Source organism: Myotis myotis, unplaced genomic scaffold (assembly GCF_014108235.1).
Source record: "Myotis myotis isolate mMyoMyo1 unplaced genomic scaffold, mMyoMyo1.p scaffold_m19_p_4, whole genome shotgun sequence".
Classification (NCBI taxonomy): Eukaryota; Metazoa; Chordata; class Mammalia; order Chiroptera; family Vespertilionidae; genus Myotis; species Myotis myotis.
In genome coordinates this window covers 6,025,742-6,048,552 of record NW_023416346.1, presented here as the reverse complement: position 1 = coordinate 6,048,552, position 22,811 = coordinate 6,025,742, and the positions used below count along the sequence as shown (strand labels likewise).

Genomic DNA, 22,811 nt, shown 5'->3' with positions numbered 1-22,811 from the left:
TCTCATCATTGATCTCTCTCTCTCTCTCTCTCTCTCTCTCTCTCTCTCTCTCTCTCTCTCTCTCCCCCTCTCCCTCTCTCTCCCTCTCCCTTTCTCTCAGAAATCAATAAAAATATATTAAAAATTTATTTAAAAAATAGTTGCCTGGGGCTGAAGTGGTGATAAGCATTGACTACAAGGGACATGAAGGAGCATTTCTGTGTGAGGGAATGTTATATATTATGATAGGGGTAGTGGTTATACTAGTGTGTACCTTGTCAAAACTCATCAAGCTATATACTTAAAATGGATACACTTTAGTGTATGTAAATTATACTTTAATAAGTGGAATCTAATGAACAAAATGAACTAACAAGTGAAATAGAGACACATTCATAGATAAAGAGCAGGCTGATAGTTGTTGGGGGGAGGGTTGGGGATGGAGGAATTGAGCAAAAATAAAAAAGAGAGAAAAAGCTCATGGATATGGACAACAGTGTGGTTACTGCTGGGGGTGGGGTGGGAGAGAGGTAGAAGAGCGTACAGAGGGGATAAATGGTGATGGAAGGAGACCTGACTTGGGGTGGTGAACACACAACGTAGCATACAGATGATGTGTTGTGGAATTGTGCACCTGAAATCTGTATGATTTTGTTCACCAGTGTCACCCCAATAAATTCAATGAAAAGAAAAAAAGTAGATTTTAAAAGAAAAAAATGATATGTGACTAACCACAGTCAGAATATGGAAGAGAGGCATGGAGTAGGTGAGGTGGAGATGAGTGAGGAATCTGCAGGTGATAAATACAAAGAGAGGAGGTGAGGCTGGCTGCAGGTGACAGTTTATTGGTATCTTAGAATGAGAAGACAAAAGTGAAAGAAGAAGGAAATAAAAGGGTACGGGGAAAAATAGGAGTGAGGCAACCAACTAAATCCATTAAAACCTGAATGTATATGATAAGATTCTAAGACCCTGGGGTTGGGGTTAAATAATGAAGCATAAAATGTGATGGAAGAAAAGAATATCCAAGAAAGCAACATCCATAGTGAAGAAGGCTGGCATATGATCTAAAGTATGGGAATTGCAGCAATTCTTCTGGAGGAAACCCCAAAGAAAACAGCTGATGACAATACAGAAAATAAAGACAGAGCAATTTGGTTACCTGAGAGGCCTATGTTATTTATTTTCAAGCAGTTTCTAAAATTTAAACCTTCAAGAAGGCAGCAGACACCAACCTCTCTGGGGGGAAAAAAGTATTTCCATGTCTCCTTTCTGCCTGGATCACACTCACTGACCTGAACAACTCTGATGTGGGGTTTCTCCCTCCAATATCCATGGCTCCTCTCCTTGCTCCAACTTGAAGATGACCTCTGGTTTGGGAACTTCATACCCTGTTAATAAGACATAATAGAGAACTGGGTCCAGCTAATTCTTTTCCATTTGTTCATTAGAAAAGAAAACACATTTGACTGGGGAAACACTAATAATCACAGAGGTGAAAGGGACTGAAGAATCTCAGACCAATCAGGGATTATATCAGCATGCACTTAAGATATCCCAGAGCATTCAGCAGCTGGGAATGGAAATGGTTCTGTCTTAGTTTCCTTGGGCTGCTTTAACAAAGTACCAATAACTGGCTGACTTAAAACCACAGAAATTTACTGTCTCCTACTTCTTTAGGCTAGAATTCTGAAATCAAGGTGTTAGCAGGGTCATGTTCTCTCTGGATGATAGGAGGGAGAATCCTTCCTTGCATCTTCTAGCTTCTGGTGTTTGCTGGCAATCTTTGGCATTCCTTAGGTTATAAATGCATCACTCTATTGTGTTTTCTCATCATCTTCCCTCTATGAGTATCGATTTCTGGGCTCTTTTTTTTTTATAAGGATGCCAGCTATATTAGATTAGGGCCCACCCTCATGACCTCATTTTAACTGATTACCTCTATAAAGATCCTATTCCCAAATACGGTCATATTCTGAGGTATTAGGGGTTAAGACTTCCACATATCTTTTTTGTGGGGGGACACAATTCAATCCATCAGAGCTTGCCCTCTGAACCCCCCAAATTAATATTCTTCCCATGTTGAAAATACACTAATTCCATCCCAATGTCCCCTAAAGTCTTAATCATTCTAGCATCAACTCTTAAGTCTAAAATCATAAACTCAGAGTCTCAGATATCATCATCTAAATCACCCAAATCAGTTATGGGTGACACTTGACTATGAGTCCAAAATCCAAGTGTCAACAGGGCTATCCATGCTCCTTTTGAAGGTGTTAGGGAAGGAGCTGTCTCATGCCTCTCTCCTGGTTTCTGGTGGTCTTGGCATTTCTCGGCTTATAGATGCATCACTCCAGTCACATGGCCATCTTTTCCTTGTGTGTCCTCACATTGTCTTCTCTCTCTGTGTGTGTCTGTCTCTGTGTTTAAATTTCCCTTTTTTTAAAAAAAATATATATTTTATTGATTTTTCACAGAGAGGAAGGGAGAGAGATAGAGTTAGAAACATCGATGAGAGAGAAGCATCGATCAGCTGCCTCCTGCACATCCCCCACCGGGGATGTGCCCGCAACCCAGGTACATGCCCTTCACCGGAATCGAACCCGGGACCTCTCAGTCCACAGGCCGACGCTCTATCCACTGAGCCAAACCGGTTTCGGCTAAATTTCCCTTTTTTATAAGGATACCAGTCACAGTGGATTGGGACCCACCCTAATAAACTCATTTTAGCTTGATTACTTCGGTAAAGACCCTCTTTCTGCCCTAGCTGGTTTGGCTCAATGGATAGAGCGTCAGCCTGCAGACTGAGGGGTCCCGGGTTCAATTCCAGCCAAGGGCACATGCCTGGGTTGCGGGCTTGATCCCCAGTGGGGGGCGTGCAGGAGGCAGCCAATCAATAATTCTCTCTCATCATTGATGTTTCTCTCTCCCCGTCTCCTTTCCTTTCAAAAATCAATAAAATATATATATATATATATATATTTTTAAAAGACCCTCTTTCCAAATTAGGTCACATTCTGAGGTACTGAGGGTTAGGACTTCAACGTATTTTATTTGGGGGATATAATTTTACCCACAATTGTCTCCTCACTGGTTTCATGGGGTATCAGTGCTTACCCACTGAGAGCAGGTGGCTGTAGTTCTCCAGCATCACCTCCTGGTACAGGCGTCTCTGAGTAGAGTTCAATTGCTGCCACTCCTCCCTGCTGAAGTCCACAGTCACATCCTCAAGTGACACTGAGACCTGTAACAACACAAGCTTGTTCAAGGTCAGCACTGGGGGATAGGGAAAAGATAGAAAATAAGTTTCAATGCCTATTAAATACCTAGTTATATAGAATGTTATGTAAACTACAAACATCAAATCCTAAATTTCTGCTATTCATTGTGTACAATAAAAAGATTACTTTTGTACAAAATTTGACCTTGATCCTATTTTGTTGCTCATTTTAATAGGAAATTTTAAACTTTTACAAAGAAGCATGTATATACTTTTAAAAAACTTTACATAGTTCCCTCTACTGTTGCTTTCATTTACTTTAAAAAATATGGCCATTTTCTTCTGATGCTTTTTTATTGCTCATTTTTAATTTAATTTCATAGTGGTCAGGAAATATATTCTGTATGATTTCAACACATGGTCTATCTAGGAGAATGTGTTACATGCCCCTGGAAAAGAATGCATATTTATCTGTTAGTGGGTAAAAACTGACAAGGAGATGTTAAAGTTTATATGATTATGCAAAGGACATAGAATAGCCAAAGCAAGAAGTAGTATGGAGTATTTATGCTGTGTAATGTTAAGATTTCCTATAAAGCTACAATAATTCAGACAAGGTGGTACTGATGTAAATACAGTTAGATAAATCAATGGAATGTAATAGAGAGTCCAAAAACAGGTCTGCACATATATTGATGATTGCTTTTTTACAAAGATGCCAATGTGATTTAATGGGGAAAAGGAGAGTCTTTTTATAAAATGTGCTGGAATAAATGGTTATCAGTATTGAAGAAAAAAAACTTTGACCCATACTTCACACCACATATAAAATTAATTCCAAAATTAAAGGAAATTAAATTCCTATATGAATAAATTGCTTTTATTAGGCCAAAAGTCATATAGATAACAACTATAAGCTCTGAACAAAATATAAAAAACCATGATCTGAAGATACTGAAGAGCAACCTAAGTTATGCATCTACTGGAAGAGAGTTAATGCAAGAAGGGATGACACGGGATGTGTTTACTATTTTTACAGCTTTTAGTTTGTAAATAGGCCCAGTCAGTCATGCAAGGTAACTAAAATTCCAATTTTTAAAACCTTCACTCTTATTGACTTAAAAAATCAAAGGAGTGTTTTGCAATCATAACGACCACTGGAAAGTCAGGGGGGAATCCAGACGGAGAGGAGTGCCTAAATTCTGTATAAGAACTCTGCCCAAATATCTGCTTAACCACTTAAATGAACTAAAATCTGAGCTATCACACACTACAGAGAAGATAGTTTCCACTTTGAGTCCAGCCACAAGTCAAATGTTTACTAAACTAAACAAAACAAAAAAGCAGCAATCTTTAAGGGAACTAAATAGAATAAAAAATTTCAACAATACATGATTTACAACAACCAAAATACAATCCAAAATAACATAGAGAGAGAAAGGTATCAAGAGAAAGAGAAGAGATTCAAGAGTAAAAGCAGAGACTGACCCTGAGATGATCCAAATGCCAGAATTAGACTTTAAACTAGTTGTGTATAAATATGCTCAAGAACATAAGGACAACTATGTTCATAATAAATAATAGGATAGTTCAACTGAGGAATGGGAACTATAAAAAAGTAACTAACTGAAAAGTCTAGAACTGAAAAATGCAATCCGAAACTTAAAAAATTCCCTGGATGGACTTACCAACAGAATGTAGATAACATAACAAAAGAAAGAGTTAATGAATGTAAGACAGACCAATAGAAGTTAACCAATCTGGAAAGTAGAGAGAAAATTCTTGGAAAAAGTAAACAAAATAATAGAGTCTTAGGGATGGGTAATACAAAATCAAAAGATCTAATATACATGTAATTTGAGGTCCAGAAGAAAGGGGGCAGAAAAGATGTTTTTAAAAATAATGAGCAGCATCAGCAGATGAGTGGATTAAAAAACTGTGGTACAGCTACACAATGGAATACTATGCTGCTATAAAAAAGAAGGAACTTTTACCACTTGCAACAATATGGATGGAACTGGAGAGCATTGTGCTAAGCGAAATAAGCCAGTCGGAGAAAGATAAATATCACATTATCTCACTCATATGTGGGATATAATGATCAACATAATTTGATGAACAAGAATAGATCGATCTAGAGATAAATGGTAGGGGAAGAAGGGTTAGAGAGCAACCAAAGGACTTGTATGCATGCATATTAGCATAACCAATGGACACAGACACTAGGGCAGTTGGGGCTTGCCCGGGGTGGGAATGGCTGGGGGGGTCAATTGGGAGAAAAGGAGACATATGTAAAACTTTAGACAATAAAAATAAATAAATAAATAAATAAATAAAATGGGCAGAAACTTCCCAAATTTGGCAAAAGACATACATTTACAGATTCAAGAAATCTGGCAAACCCCAAGCAGAATAAATCCACAGAAAACCATGCCTAGGCACATTGTAGTCAAACTTTTAAAAACCAAAGAATAAAAGATTTTGAAAGCAGCCAGAAAACAAAACAAAATGACATATTATATACATGGAAACAGTGATTTAAATGATACTTTTTAAATGCTAATGAAAATAAGTGTTATCTGGCTGGGCAAAGTTAGCAGTTCCATAATTAGGTCTCAAGGCCTAAAAATAACTCTTCATGGCTTTTGGTTCTGCTCTCTTGGTTCTTGTTCCCACTTTCTAAGTCATACTTCCTTTTACATGAAAGGTCAGCAGAAGAGTTTTCTCAGCCTGCTTCCTGCCAGTAGAATTTTGGGAATCCAACGTCTTCCTTTCATTTTGTGTAGTCTCTATCCCTTTCAATCTAAGGTGAGCGTTTCTGCTGATACAGTTTGCTCTAATATTTTATGGTTTGTCTATGAATCTCATTGGGTTTACTCCATTAGACAAAAGCTTCAGCCATAAATCTCTTTGAGATGAGCCATTCTCTACCTTGGACTCCTGCTGAAAGGAATGATGGACAACACTCAAGCTTTCAAGAAGCCCTCTTGTATGATTGAAAAGATCTGTAAGTTACCCCCTTCACCTGTGCAAAGAGTTTTGATGGCTGAATGCTCTGAGCCCTCACTGCTCAGATTACTGCCATTGCTTTCTGGATCCATCATCACATTGGACATGGCAACACATGTATCCTCACAGACTGGGCACAAATGAAAACACTGCTTTTCTGATGCAGAAGCTACCACGATATACCAAATCTGTGACTCCTTCCACAAGATGACCCGTTGTGATGAGAAAGTGCACACAGCATGAAGTGTGGCCCACCTGCTCCTGGCCAACTGACTACATCACACTTCAAGCCCCTCTCCGATTTGCATCATAGTTTATATGTTTTCAGGTTAAAATATTGCTGTTTCAGTCTGCTCAGCCCACTCCACCCACACAACTGTGGATCTTGGAACTAACCTGTATCAAGTTTTCAGCTTTCTGGACTATTTGTAGCCTAAAAATGGAACACCTTTCATTGCACAAGCCATGTAACAATGGGCTGATAGTTAAGGTATTTGATGGACTTCCACACTCTCTCCCATCCACTGGCATGTGGTATTGTGGAGCATTGGAATGGCCTCCTCTAAAAGGAACTCAAAAGGATTTCAGACTCTGCCTCTCTCACCCTCTTCTGCTCCATACATGCTCTTTAGTAAGGCAGTTTAATTCACGAATATGGTTGCCCCCAGAAAGGAATCATCTCGTTTCAGCTGCTCCCTGGGTAATGATCAGAACAAAAGGTGTTAGGAGTTATATGGACATATTTTAATAACTTGGGATCCTGTCTCGTTGCTAACCCTCTGGGAGGTAAAGCATCCAGAAAGAAGGGTGCCTAAGAGATTTCAGTTTAATTCTGGTTGTCACCTGGATTCTCTGGTTGGATTAACATTGTCCTAGAATAATGTGGTCGGCAAACTCATTAGTCAACAGAGCCAAATATCAACAGTACAACGATTGAAATTTCTTTTGAGAGCCAAATTTTTTAAACTTAAACTATATAGGTAGGTACATTGTTATTAACTTAATTAGGGTACTCCTAAGGCTTAGGAAGAGCCACACGCAAGGGGCCAAAGAGCCGCATGTGGCTCTCGAGCCGCAGTTTGCCGACCACGGTCCTAGATCATAAAGATAATTGCTTCTTGGTTCAGTACACTTGCTTACTGTGTTCCCCTTTAATGACCCACATGGGCCAAAGGGTAGAACATAACAGATCTCTGTAAGCTTATTAAAATGGCGTTGTTCCTCTTTCATCTGACTCATTGAAATGAAAGGTCTGGAAACTAGTAGGAGATGATTGGGGTGGGGGTGAATTTAATACTTACTAGAATGAACCCTAATGATTTTGTGTCAGCAGAGGGTGAGCAACAACACCGAAATTGAAGAAGAAACACCTTAAACCCCAGGAGGTACAGGAAAGGGAGGGGCATTAATAAGCTGTCTTTCTGAACTACTTGTGGAGCCTTCATCACAAAGGAAAATGCCTTAGTACATCTTCCCCAAACTGCCGCAAGGGCGTAAAATTTACCTGTCAGGTCTGCCAATACCTGCATCCACAAGGTTATCACCATTCCCCTTAAGCTTGCTGAGAAGTCTATCAGAAACAGCTGGGAGGGCCCCAGCTCCTGCACCACACACAAAACACCCGTCCACTCTTTCAAATGTCTGCTCTCCTTGAGCCACTTGCCCTAGCAGCTGCTCAGTCATTATGTGGGGCAGAAGAATATCATGCAGCTAGTGACTTGGACATATAGGACAGGTTGGAATGAAGGCCTTCAGGCAGTCTCTCCAATAACAAGAACTAGACTCAAATTTTCAAACAGAACTGAGGACCCTTAATGTTGAACATAACCTGAGCCCAGTTAAGAAATCCCCCCACTCTTTTATGCTCTTAGAACCTACTTACCACAAATATCACCTTTCCCCTTATGGCTCAGATAACATTTGCTGTCCACTCTTTCTCATAACCCCCATAAGACTCCTGGGGCTTACGTATGACAAGGCCAAACGGAGACCTTTCTCCTTTTATTGAACTTGCTGAAAGGCTAGACACAGACCTTCCAACTCTCCACTTTCTCATGAATGATTAACTGAGATTAGAAGTTAAACTAGCTAGCTAGACACAGAGATAACCATTTTTTTTTCCAGCTGACGGAGACTTCTCCTGAATGCAGAAACAATCCTACCTACAAATCTCCCCACAATAACTTGTCTAATCCTCAGTATGAAAATAAAAGGCAAAACCACCTTGCCGAGACACTCCAACTTTCACATCTGGGGTGCTCTCCCTATTGCCTGAATAAAATCAATTTCCTTTTTTGTTCAGTTTTGTCTTTAATAGTTAGAGACTATCAGCTGGATGAGAGGCCACATTGGAGGCACTCTCAAGCTGTGTCTCCTGACTGCTGGAGGTCCCACCAATTGTAAAGAGCACTTTCTTTTGGGGGGCGTCCTGGGATTGTACTTCTTATGCAGAAGCCAGGCATTAACTTGCCTTCCTCCCCAAAACATGGTGATTTTCACCTTAAGGGTGGTCATAAGTGAACTGAAAGTATGTGAGGTGGTGATTGGTGGTTCAGGTAACCCATAAATGACTCTGGGGGTCTCTCTAAAAGGAAGCAACCTACTTGGTTGCTAGTAGGAGCTTCCTAGAAGAGTAAATGGCTTGCTATTCATGTGAACCCTGAGGGCAGTTATTCCTATAATAGGAATCATCCAATTAGAAAAGGTGGTAGGACATTTGTCCCTGATTGTATCTGAGGTGATCAACATAATATCTTGGCTCTGGAAAGTATTCCGGGGTCAGGCTCAGCTTACTGTCCAAACAGAGGATGAAAATGCCACCTTGGGCCAAGACAGAATCTGTGCAATCGCTAATACATCCTGCTGTACCTGGATTCATGTTCCACACCAAGGACAAGGGTCAATATAGAAACTTAGGCAGAAAGGCACCTGGCTTTGTAAGGTAAACATTGATGGCTTAAAAGGATCTGTTCATGCCAGGAGCCGGTCCATGCTTGCTGTTTCAAAGGACCTGGCATATATGGCATGCTGTTCTTAAAATGTTTGCTCACCTTCTTGGCACTATGTGTTTTAACCAAGGTCTCTGAGAAAGGTTGTTTCCCCAAGTATGGATTTTCCCCTGAAGTTAGGGAGGGAATAAAACCTCTTAACTAAGTGCCAGGCGGGTAATTAATCACTTTAACTACGAACAATCATGCTTAAGCTACATAATCTTTACTCCCTGGAATGAAGATAAGAAACGCCCTAACCTTTGTAATAGAGATTGAAAGGATTGAATCAACTGGTATAAATACAGATGTAATAAGACAGCAAGACACAGAACTTAGAATATGGAACCAAGAGAGACAGAACCTAGGCACAGAACCTACACAGAACGTTCTCTAGAGACAGAAGAACTTCGCTGGAGAGAACATGGCAAAAGATCCTGGACAGAAACTGGCCTCAGAACCTAGAGACAGAACCTAGCGAGAGAACATGGCAAAAGATCCTGGACTGAACCTGACTACAGAAATTGGCAAGAGAACCTGACTAGAACCTGGTGACTGAACCTGGCTGGAGAACCTGGACAGAACCTGGCTGGAGATCCTAAGCAGAACTTCGCTGGAGATCCAGACCAGAACTTGGCTGGAGATCCTGGCTAGAGATCCTGGCTAGGCTGCTGATCAACTGAACGCTGTCTCCATGTCATTCCTTCTTCGCCGACTCCGTCCACACCTTTGGGGACCCCTGGACCCGCTGGGGTTGGACCCCGGCATGTTCAGCTCATTGAGTCTGGAACCCCGGATGGCACAGATGAGCAAAATACTGCAGACTGGCCTCATTCTGCCACTTGGAGTCCTGTTGATTAAGTGTTGCATAAGACAAATTGAACAGCCTGGGCTGTCATCTCTGCCAGTCAGATTAATCAGAGTAGCTGACAGAGTAGTATACGCATGGGAAATTTTGCAGAAGGCAAGACAGTGCAGAAATGAAGGGTGGATATTATTGGGAGACAATTCTCAACAGATCTCTTGTGTTACAGTGAGCATTTCTACATGTCCTGGTACATCAGCCAAGGATTTCTGCTCATATTTCCCTGAGAGAATTGTTTCCTCTTATGATCTACATATGCTTTGATGAAGAAGGCTAAGATGTTTCCCAAAGAGATTATGCCAATTTACACTCCCACCAGCAGCAAATGAGCTGCTGGTATGTGCTGATATGGGCCTATAAGCTGCTGATATGGCTCCTCATCCTTGCTACCACTTGTCATCATCAGTTTTCTTTTTTTTATCTTTAAATTCTTTATTAGTTAAGGTATTACAAATGTGTCCTCATTCCCCCCCCCCATTAGCCCCCATTCCCCCACCACCACTAATGCTCCCATCCCCCTGTTGTCCGTGTCCATTGGTTTGGCTTATATACATGCATACAAGTCCTTCGGTTGATCTCTCCCCCTTACCCCCACCCTCCCCTACTTTCCCTCTGGGGATTAATAGTCTGATCGCTGTTTCTCTGTCTTTGGATCTGTCCCTGTTCATCAGTTTATGTTCTCTATATTCAACAAATGAGTGAGATCATGTGGTATTTATCTTTCTCTGCCTGGCTTATTTCACTTAGCATAATGCTCTCCAGGTCCATCCATGCTGTTGCAAAAGGCAAGAGTTCCTTCTTTTTTACCGCAGCGTAGTATTCCATTGTGTAGATGTAATCATCAGTCTTCTTAATTTTAGCCATTCTGGTGGGAGTGTAGTAGTATTACATTGTGGCTTAAATTTTGCACTTCCCTGATGACTAATGAGACTGGGCACCCTCTCAGGTGTTTGTTAGCCATTTGGATATCTTTTTTGTTACATGTCTATTCAAATAAGGCATGTGACTACTGTGTAGTCTGCTTTTTCTTACTGTTTTATTGTTCTTGATATATTCTGGCTAGAAGTCCTCCATTGTCTATCTCTTCTACTCTGTGGCTTATAATTTTCTTCTTAATGAAAGTGATTATTATAAAAATCAAGATAGTAACTATCTTTGGGAGTAGAGGGACTCTGAAATTATATGGCCACTTTCTAGACTGACAAAATGAAAAATCAGTGATCTGTACATTTTTTGTATGCTTTTCTGTATGTATGCTATATTTCACAATAAAAATAGTTTTTAAAATATAGGCTTGCCCTAACTGGTTTGGCTTAGTGGATAGAGCATCAGCCTATGGACTGAAGGGTTGATTCTGGTCAAAGGTATGTACCTTGGCTGTGGGCACATCCCCAGTAGGGGGTGTGCAGGAGGCAGCTGATCGATGTTTCTCTCTATCCCTCTCCCTTCCTCTCTGTAAAAAAATCAATAAAATATCTTAATAAAGTAAAATGCCAGGAAAGCATTAAATATACATATATATACATATATATACATATATATGTATATATATATATATATATACTTAATCTATAACCCATCAACTCCACCCCTATTTATACAGTTAAGAGAGGGGTATACACATATACATGAAAAGAAACAAACAAAATTTTTTGTTCATGGTAGCATTGTTTATAATTCATATTACATTTCACCAAAATACTTAACAATAACAAAAGCTGATAAAAAAATTTGTTTAGTAGGCCACCTTTTGTGAAATAAAAAGGAGAAAGTAAGGATGTGTTCTCAGCTGCTTTTATTTGCATAAAGGAACCCTAACCATTCAGTAAACTAACCTGGTTATGTGTATTAGACACAGGTGAGCAGATAAGAGAAAGATAAATGAGAATTTAGACTAGTAGATTTTTTTATATCCTCACCCAAGGATGTTTTTATTGATGAGAGAGAGAGAGAGAGAGAGAGAGAGAGAGAGAGAGACAGAGAGAAAGAAAGATCAATGTGAGAGAGAATAATCAATTTGTTGCCTCCCAAACTCACCCCGACCTAGATCCAACCCACAACTTGGGTACGTGCCTTGAATGGGAAATGAACTCACAACCTTTGAGTGTACATGACAATGCTCCAACTAACTGAGCCACCTGGCTAAGTTTAGGCTATGTAGATTTTTATAGTTTTGAATTTTATATATTTTCATTTTTGAGCTATGTGTCTATATTGTCAACCAAAATTAAATTAAAAACTATTACTAATATTTTTAGAGTGATAAGATGCTGCATCCATGAAACAAAAATAGCATGCTATTAAAAGAGAATATTCTGAAAATAAAGAGCTATTTAAAATAAAAAATATGTAACAGCATTAATGAGAGACACAAAAGAAGATTTATAAGATAAAGTGTTCCAAAAAACTCTTAGAAAGGAAAACAAAAGAGAAAGAAATGGAAAGCAGAACAAAGACTAAAAAAAGTAGGAGGGTCAACAGCTGAATAAGAAGAGTTTTTTGAAAAGTAGAGAAAATGACTAGACTGGAAATAGGCTTTTAAAATTCTGCACATGCCAAAACCGGTTTGGCTCAGTGGATAGAGCGTCGGCCTGCGGACTGAAGGGTCCCAGGTTCGATTCCGGTCAAGGGCATGTACCTGGGTTGCGGGCACATCCCCAGTGGGAGATGTGCAGGAGGCAGCTGATCGATGTTTCTCTCTCATCGATGTTTCTAACTCTCTATCTCTCTCCCTTCCTCTCTGTGAAAAATCAATAAAATATATTTTAAAAATAAATAAATAAATAAAATAAAATTCTGCACAAAAATGATTTCCAACCGAGAATTCTATATCTAGCTGAAAAGATAAATTTAGTATCAGAGTCAAATAAATATATTTCCACCCTGGCTGGCATGGATCAGTTAGTTGAGTGTTGTCCCAGGAACCAAAAGGTTGCTGGTTCAATTCTCTGTCAAGGCACATAACCTGTTTGCAGGTTCAGTCCCCAGTTGGGTGCATGTAGGAGGCAGCTGATCAATGTGTGTTTTTTCTCTCACTCTCCCTTTCTCTCCTTCTAATACATTTCCAAGGCACTTATTACTTTTTTATTTCTATAAATGTATTTCTACAATTATATATATTAAATAAATATAATTTTGCATGACATTTTCAGACATACAACGTTTCATAAAATCCACCTGTCATGTATCCATTTTCAAGGATAGACTGGAGGATGTGCTCCCACAAAATGAGGGTGTAGACCAAGAAAGAGGAAGGCAGAGGATCCAATAAACAAGAAAGAAGACATAGGATCCCCAGGAAAGGGGATGTGCAATAAGACAGAGGTGAAAAGGATTTCCTGGGGGATAACACAGGGAAGACACCAAGATAATAGCTGTGTGTGAAGTTGAGGGAGAAACCAGACCAGCAGCCTGGTCAACAAGTTCCAGGAAAGAATTTATCACAGAGAAGACATTGCTGCCCTGAGTTGAGACCATTCCCACCTACCAGTAGCTGTGTAAAATTGAGCCAGATAGTTTTTCTCTATGCCCACGTTTCCCTCTATAAAATGGGAGTAACAATGACACACACTTCTTGAGTTTGTTATGAAGATGAGTTAGTATATGTAGTATGTGTATAACAGGGCTGGGCACATAGTAAACATTATATGAGTGTTTACAATTATTGTCACTATGATTATTACCTATATGTTTGAATCTACAGAGAGGAGATTTAAACAATTAGAAAGAATTTGAAGTTGAATTATTGATCTGTATATAGTAAAGCAAAGTAATGACTAAACCAGAAAACTGTTAATTCCAAGAAGAAAAAAAAGTAGTATAGAAAAAGGCACCTCTTTGTCTTCCTTACCTCACAGGAGCTGTCTCTTCCTCCTGCAGTCAGGGCCAGGGACCACTGGGGAGAGCTCTGGTTGGCTGGCATGTTTACTCGGGCTTCAGGCCTCAGGCTCTTTTGCTGACAACTCCGCTCTTCCCAGGAGCCTAGGGACAGGCAGGGTCTGTGGACTCAACCAGAGTTTCTGGGACCAGAAGGAAGATCTTGCAGCCTTCACTGTGGGGTCTGGTCCAGGAGCTCCCCTCAGAGACTCCAAGAAACCTGGAAAGACAGTGTCCACATGGTTAGTCAAACCAGCATTCATGCCACAAATGTTACTTGGGGGAACCAGAGTACGGCACTGGATGCTGTGGGAGTAGAAAATGTCCAGTCAACACCTATTCTAGTTATTCACAAAAATGGAATATGAGCGAGACCACAGATTTAGACTAAAATTAATGAAGGCTTAAATTCTAGCTCAGCCAACTTTTAGCTATGAGAATATGAAAATGTTTCTTTAGGGTTTTTTTTCAAAATGAGTCAAAACTATTTATCTCAAGGGGTTGTGAGAGTTAAATAAGATGATGTTTGTAAGGCCCTTAGCACCAGACCAGACCAGACGAGCCCAAGTAAACTTTTAATTCATATTAGCAAGCATTGTTATTACAAGGAATCATCTAATGTGCAGAAGCAGATACCTCATTTAATTTGCACAACAATCCTATCATCAATGTGTTGCTGCAGTTATTATTTCATTTTATACATAAAGAAACAGAAGTTTACAGATATTAAGCAAAACCCAGTCTAAGTGGTTTCAAAGTTCACATTCTCAATACTATACCATACAGTACCTGTTATATGGTAGGCTCAAAATAAATGTGCTTCTGTTTGCTAGATGTTGAAAACATGACTTTGATTTGGAATAAAAATGTTAAGCAAAGTTTCTTAAAATAGAAGAGACAGATCAGAAGGAAAATACTAATAGGCTGAGACTAAAATTGTTTAATTGCCTCAAAAATATCCAAAGGTAAAACCGTTTCTCCTGTTGAGGGAAGAGAGGGTGTCTCCATATCCAAGTTGAGGTATAATTTTATGCTGGTCAACCAATAGAGGCACTACAGATTTAGTCATTATTTTTAGGAAGGGGCGATATCCACATAAAATGAAGAGAAATTAAGACAACAAAAGTAAGAGATGAGATGAAGCGAAAACAAGAAAGTTAAATAAGAAGTAAATAAAATAAAAGGCATGAACAAGTTAAATTTTAGACACATAAAGATGATGATGCACTAAAGAAAGAGAAAATATGCTTTCTTTTCTTATGCCCATGGTACTCTTATAAAATTCCATCCAATAACTTATCTACAAAGAAAATCTGGTAGATGTTTTAATGCTGAGAATTGACAGGCTACATCCTTTGTTCATAGAATAAGGTGTTCAATGCCATTAGTCATTAGGAAATGTAAATCAAAACCAAAATTTTTAATTCATTTGGAGACCATTTAATATCCATTAGGATAGCAAAAATAACAACAACAACAAGAAACAATAACAAGTGTTGGTAAGGTGTGAATACACTGGAGTGCTCATACATTGCTGGAAGAATTGTAAAATAATTCAGGCATTCTGAAAAACAGTTTGGCAAAATGTTACCCACAGAACCACCATATGATCCAGCAGTTCCACTACTAGGTATCTACCCAAGACATATGAAAACACATGTATACTCCAAAACTTGTACACAAATATCCACAGCAGTATTATTCATAACTAGAGGCCCGGTGCACAAAATTCGTACACTCCGGGTGGTCCCTCAGCCCTGCCTGCACCCTCTCAGAGTCTGAGGAGCTGGCCTAAGCTGGCAGTTGGACATCCTTAGCACTGCCGCAGGGCTTCTGGCTGAGCAGTGCTCCCCCGTGGGAGCCAACTGACCACCAGGGGGCAGCTCCTGCATCAGTGCATGTCATAGTGACCACTCATTCTGCGGTTGGGTCAATTTGCACATTAGCCTTTTATTATATAGGACTAGAGACCCGGTGCACGAAATTCGTGCACTGGGGTTTGGGAATCCCTCAGCCCAGCCTGCCCCCTCTCACAGTTCAGGAGCCCTCAGGGGATATCCTACTGATGGCTTAGGCCTGCTCCACAGTCTGGCCACAGAGGCTCAGATCAAGTGCTGCGTGCTCACGTGTGTCTGTGTATGTGTATCCGCTGGGCGCCTGCCCCCAACTGCGTCAGAGGCTTGGAGCAGGCGCCCTGTGAGTGTGTGTGTGTGTGTGTCCGCTGGAGGTCTGCCCCCAACTGCATCAGAGGCTCGGAGCAGGCGCCCAGTGTGTGTGTGTGTGTGTGTGTGTGTGTGTGTGTGTGTATGTGTGTGTCCAATGGAGGCCTGCCCCCAGCTGCGCTGCGGAGGCTCAGAGCAGGCTCCCCGTGTGTGTGTGTGTCTGTCTGCTGGGGGCCTGCCCCCAACTGCATCAGAGGCTCGGAGCAGGTGCCCTGTGTGTGTGCGTGTGTGTGTGTGTGTGTGTGTGTGTGTGTGTCTGCTGGGGGCCTGCCCCCAGCCATGCTGCAGAGGCTTGTAGCAGGTGCCCCTCTGTGTAGATCTCTCAGGCTCTGGGCTGCGCCCAGCCCCTCCTCCTGAGCTGGTTGTGACTGTTATGGAGTCCCAACCTCATTTGCATAACAAATATATATATATATATATATACATATATATATATATATATATCCCACCTAAATGTCCATCAACTGATGAATGGATTAACAAATGTGGTAGATCTATATAATAAAATAGTATTTGCCAATAAAAAGTACTGATATATGCTATAACATGAAAAAACCTTGAAATCATTATCTTACATGAAAGATGCCAGTCACAGAAGACCACATATTGCATGATTTCATTTATGTGAAATTTCTAAAATGGGCAAATACATAGAGACAGAAATTGATTGGAGGTTTCCTAGGGTGGGAGTGTGGGGTGTCATAAGTGATGAATGTCTGCTATTGTGTACAAAGTTGAAAATGTTCTAAAATTAGATAGTGGTGATTGATGACTGGACAACTCTGTGAATGTACTTAATACCATTGAATCATATACTTTAATGGGTGAATTTTTATGGTATTGGAATGTATCTAAATAAATGTGTTTTGTAGATCTAAATAAGTCTGTTTTTAAAAGAAAAGCAATACCATCCAGGACCACAGTAGAAAATCAATACAGAAGCTATACAATTTTTACCAGTTGTCATGTAACACACCAAAGTTATATATAAAGTGAAATTTATAGCTTTAAATGGCTTTATTTTTAATTAAAAATAAATATAACAAAAAGAGCTATTTGTTCAACCTAAAACATTAGAAGTAGAAAAAACAAAATTAAGCGAACCACCCAAAAAAGTAGTACTCAACAAAAATGAAATTTTAAGTCAAATAAATAAAACAATAGGGAGTTTCAGAGAAACAAAGAGTTGGATCTTTGAGCTGACCAATGTCATTGATAACCCCCTAGCAAGCCAGATAAAGGAGAATAGCTTAAACATTTTATATATATATAAATATATAAATACACACACACACACACACACACACAGAGGAAAAATCTTTCCCGGATGGGGTAATGGTTCAAAGTAGTTATTGTGAGATATTATGTATAACTGTACAACAACATACTTTATTTTTTAATTTTTATTATTATTTTTTAAATATATTTTATTGATTTCAGAGAGGAAGGGAGAGGGAGACAGAGACAGAAACATCAATGATGAGAGAGAATCCTTTTTTGGCTGCCTCCTTTACGGCCCCCATTGAGGATTGAGTCCACAACCAGGCATGTGCCCTGACTGGGTATCAGACCATGACCCTCCTGATTCCTCAATGGTTGAGCCATGCCGGCCAGGCAACATACTTTAATATTGATGTGAAATAAGGGCTTTCCTAGCAAAACGTAAATTAACAAAGTTAATAGACGAAGAAACACAAAAGAGAACAATGAATGTAGAAGAGACCAGAGCAAAAAGGACATAGCACAACAAATACAAAGACTGAAAGGTAGAAAGGAAAGGGGGCCAGCCTACAGACCTCAAAGCATTGTAGAAGCCTATAACTAAAAACTGTCAACAGGCACAGACTAAAAAGCTCTAAGAAAAGTCTACTCCCCTTAATCGAAGTATCAAGAAAAGTGTGGCCTAACTGAACATACCCACCCTACTCCAGCCAAACACTAATAGAATACACATTCTCTTCAAGTACCCGTGCAACATTCTCTAAGACATACCACATCCAGAGTCATAAAACAAATCTCAACAAATTGAAATCATAAAGCATAAGTTCTTTGATTATAATAGTGCTGAATCAATAACAAAAAAATAAAACAAAAGTCACCAAATACTTGGGAATTAATAATCCATTTCTATATAATCATAGATCACAGAGGAAGTCTCAAAGGAAATTAAAAAGTAACAATATAAATACAACTTGTTGAAAATTTGTGGAATGGAGATAAAGCAGTGTTGAAAGGGAAATTTATAAATTTAAATGTTTATATTTTCAGAATTAAGGTCTTAAACCAATAATTTAAGCTCCCACCTCAAAAATTAGAAAAAGAGCAAAGTAAACCCAAAACAAGAGAAGGGAGGAAGTAATAAATATAAGAGCAGAAATCAATGAAACTGAAAACAGTAAAACAATAGAGAATATCAATGAAAACAAAAGCTGGTTCTTTTTTTTTTTTTTAAATATATTTTATTGATTTTTTACAGAGAGGAAAGGAGAGGGATAGAGAGTCAGAAACATCCATGAGAGAGAAACATCGGATCAGCTGCCTCCTGCACACCCCCTACTGGGGATGTGCCCGCAACCAAAGTACATGCCCTTGACCAGAGCCGAACCCGGGACCTTTCAGTCCGCAGGCCGACGCTCTATCCACTGAGCCAAACTTGCTAGGGCAAAAGCTGGTTCTTTGAAAACGATAAAATTGGTAATCCTCTAGAAAGATTGACAAAGGTAAAAAGAAGACACAAATTACCAACAGCAGAAATGAAACAGGAGATATAACTACAGATCCTGCAGCTATTAAAAGGAAAGGGAATACCACACACAGCTTTATGCACATTAGTTCAACAACTAGGATGAAATAATCCAATTCCTCTCAAAACACAAACTCCTACAATTCACCCACTATTAAATAGTTACTCTGAAAAGATATTAACTAGATCATCTGAATAGTCATATAACTACTACAGAAACTAAAGACATAATAAAAAAGCTTCCAAAAGGAAATTTCCAGACCCAGATGATTTCACTGGAGAATTCCACCAAACATTTAAAGAAAAATTAGCATAATTCTACACAATCTCTTCCAGAAAATAGAAGTGGACATTTTTCAAGTCATTCTATGATGCCAGTATTACCCTAATATTAAAACAGACAAAGATAATACAAAAAAAAAAGAAAACTGTAGATCAGTATTTCTCATGAACTTGATGCAAAAATCCTGGGGGGAAAAAGCATTAGACAGTCAATTCCTGCAATACATAAAAGGAATTATACCACTACAATTACGTAAGCTTTATTCCAGGAATGTAAGGCTGGTTCAATATTCAAAAATCACCAGTGTATTCCCTCATATTAACAGGCTAAAGATAAAAAAAATCACAAGATCATATAAATTCATACACAGAATGACAAAATTCAACACTTATTCATGATAAAAGTAGACAGAGACATAGATCAATGGAACAAAATAGAGAACCTAAAAATAGCCCCACACAACTACAGCCAATTTATTTTTGATAAAGATGCAAAACATATCAACAGAGGAAGAATGGTGTTTTCAATAAGTGGTGCTTGAGTAATTGGACATTCAAACAAAAGAACCTCAATCTAAGCCTCTAACTTCATATGAAACTTAACTCAAATGGATCATGGGCAGTAGGGAGGAAAAATGGACAAATCAGCATCACAGTAGAAAATTTATCTCTCCTCTCCCAGAAGTACAAGAAGCAGACAAAAAAGTGTACAAATATTGTACAATGCAACTGACAACTAAATAATTAAATATTATTGTCAATTTATATATGGAACATGTATAAACATTCACCACGTACTAGGCCATGCATCCCCTCATATTTCAAGGAATGAGCTTCACATAGACATTTTTCGGACCACATTTTTCTCAGGCTAGAAACCTATTAAATAAACTTTTAGAAACTGAAAATGCATTTCTAAATAACTCATGGGCAGAAGAAAAAATTTTCAACTCTTAGAAAACACTCAGCACACAATGCACCAAACCTTGTGGGCTTTAGTGAACTTTAAGACCTTAACATTGACATGAGAAGAGCAAATCCTGCAAAATAATGAGCGAATTATCCAACTACAGTCAGACAACCGAGTGCATCACTGATCACACAAAATTCCCCAGCACTCACCCTCCCCAGGGCCGCATCCCTGCGAAACGCCTCCAGCACAGAGCACTGAGATCCTCCTGACAACAACTGTTCAACCGTGGCTGAGAACCACAGCCGCTTCCGGTCACCACCCCTAGCATCGCCCCTTCTCGGGATTCGGGGCGTCTCAGGAAGGGGGCGTGTTTCTGCACATGCGCAGAACCACATTTGAAGCCGCCGGCAGCCAAGCGTTGAGGAGATGGTATGCAGTTGGCACCCCTTGGTAGCACTGGGGAATATGGCCGCGCCCAGGTAGCGCTTCCTCGTCGTGGGATACACCATGTTGAAGGAGAGTCCATTCCCTACGGAGGATGAGGAAGCCTCTAAGTCACAGAACCCAGCGATGGAACTGTCTCACAGGTGGCGGGAAGCACGCTTTCCGAAGGAGGGGGTCTTTGGTCTATAGATTTGTGTAATAATGTTCAGAGAAACCGAGGGGCCTCTGGAAAGACGCAGAGGTGCCTTGCTATCATCTCTTGACAGATAACACAGGATGGGGGCGGGGGGGAGGGGGGGGAAATCAGACTGGTTACAGGCGTACCCTGAGGGGAGAAGGGAAAAATCAGGGATGTACAGGCATTCTCCCCCTCCCCGCACCCCCACCCCCTCGCCGAGGATATAGCACTGGAGGAAAAAGGGGAGAAGTCAGTGTTAGCTTTTCCTCTACTGTGCTTGTGGAGGTTGGCTGTAGGGGTTGAATGTTCTCATAATCTACATTATCTTCCACTCCACCTACCCAAAATAAAATAAAATAAATATATGTATGAATAATAAAATTTTTGAACTGCACTTTTTATTGTTGACAGTATTGCAGATGTCCCCCAACCTCCCCCCTTAGCCTTTTTATTTTTTCTTAACCTAATGCAATATGCCAATAAAAACATCTTTAAGAAACTATTGTTTCTATTTCCTCATAAAATAAAACCTATATAGTGATACCCTCTTAGTTTGCAAATGTAGCTTTAAGGCAACACGGATTCTGCCCTTCCACCAGTTTGCTGCCCCTTATCATCTCCAACATGGAAATTCTGCAGATGCCCTGCCCTTCTGGGAGATGTCACTGGGGTAAATGGGGAAGAAGTCGTGCTGCCCTTCACCTGGGAATGCCTGCTTACACTTCAAAACCAAGTTCAAATATCTCCTCCTCCAGTGAATCCTCCAAAAAGAGGTAGTCCTTTCCAAATCCTTAGGCGAGGAAGATATTCTGAGGGGACCCCTGTAGTCCTGGTATAGGTGTTTGTTGAATAAATAAATGAAAAAAGAAATGGAATCAGTGGAAGCACATTTGGTATGCATTCACTTCTAATAGAGTGCCAGGAATCACTGTTAATGTTGTTGAGTGTCACAATAGTACTAGGTTATGTTAAAAAATATGTTTATCTGTTAGACCATTTCAGAGAAGAAAGATAGAGCCAATAAACATTCTTTAATGATCAGGGGAATACAAATCAAGACATGCTGAGATGACATTTTACACCCATTCAATTTGCAAAACTTTTAAGTGATAATGCCAAGTATTGGAGAATGTAAATAAGTGAAACCACTTTAGAAAATAGTTAGCATTCCCTCCTACAGTGAATATTTATATGCCTCACAATCCAGCCAGTCCACTCTTAGGATATATCCAAAAGAAACGCTTGCACATGGAACCTAGGCTATGCATGGCATCCTGTTTCCAGCAAAAACTGGAAGCAAAAATGGATATTCGTCAACAGAAGTCAAAATGAATGAACTAGAATAATATCCAACAACATGGATGAATATTAAGGGGAAAAAATCCTATAATTCCCAAAAGATTGTGTAAAATATACTTTTATAAAACTAAAAGCTACTAATATAGAGAACATGAACTATTTAGGATTTTGTATAGTTGTAATAAAATAATATAAAAAGGAAATAATGCCCTAGCTGGTTTTGCTCAGTGGCTAGAGCATTGGTCTGCAGACTGGGGGGTCCCGGGTTCAATTCCAGTCTGGGGCACATGTCTGGGTTGCAGGGTCGATCCCCAGTAGGGGGCGGCGTGCAGGAGGCAGTCAATCAATGATGTCTCTTTCATCATTGATGGTTCTCTCTCTCTCTCCCTCTCCCTCTCTGAAATCAATAATAATAATACATTTTAAAAAAAATAAAAAGGAAATAAAAAAATTGATGAACTTGGGATTCAGGATGATGTTTACCTAAGTTGAGGGGAGGCAAGGCAATGAATTGAGGTAACACATAAACACATGGAGGTTATTGTCAATGCCCTACCTTTTACTAGTAAATGGTAGATGCATAAATATTAGTTGTATTATTAAAACTAAGTATTTTAATTAATTGGGAAAATTTGTTAGGTCGATATTTATATGTAAAAAGAGAAAGTTTGCATGGAGAAAAGTGCTGCCCCTTCCTTGAATGGGGCAAGACTGGAGATGATAGGATAGCAAGGAGGCAGGATCTCCACAGCTTTGACACTTACTGAGGCTCCTGCCATATATATATATATGCA

At 39.6% G+C, this 22,811-nt stretch overlaps 1 protein-coding gene across 2 annotated transcripts in view; it reads right to left on the bottom strand.

Annotated features, from left to right (window-relative positions):
* The window catches only part of ZNF81 (zinc finger protein 81), a 29,560-nt gene extending 9,150 nt beyond the window's left edge, over positions 1-20,410 (bottom strand). For both annotated transcript variants that reach the window (XM_036305189.1, XM_036305190.1), the window contains exons 1-4: positions 20,306-20,410; positions 13,911-14,156; positions 3,097-3,223; positions 1,275-1,370 (exon numbers count right to left, since the gene is read on the bottom strand). In XM_036305189.1, the coding sequence (XP_036161082.1) occupies positions 1,275-1,370; positions 3,097-3,223; positions 13,911-13,982 (295 nt within the window). In that variant the 5' untranslated portion in view covers positions 13,983-14,156; positions 20,306-20,410. The remainder of the gene's footprint in view (positions 1-1,274; positions 1,371-3,096; positions 3,224-13,910; positions 14,157-20,305) is intronic.
* Positions 20,411-22,811: the final 2,401 nt, after the last annotated feature.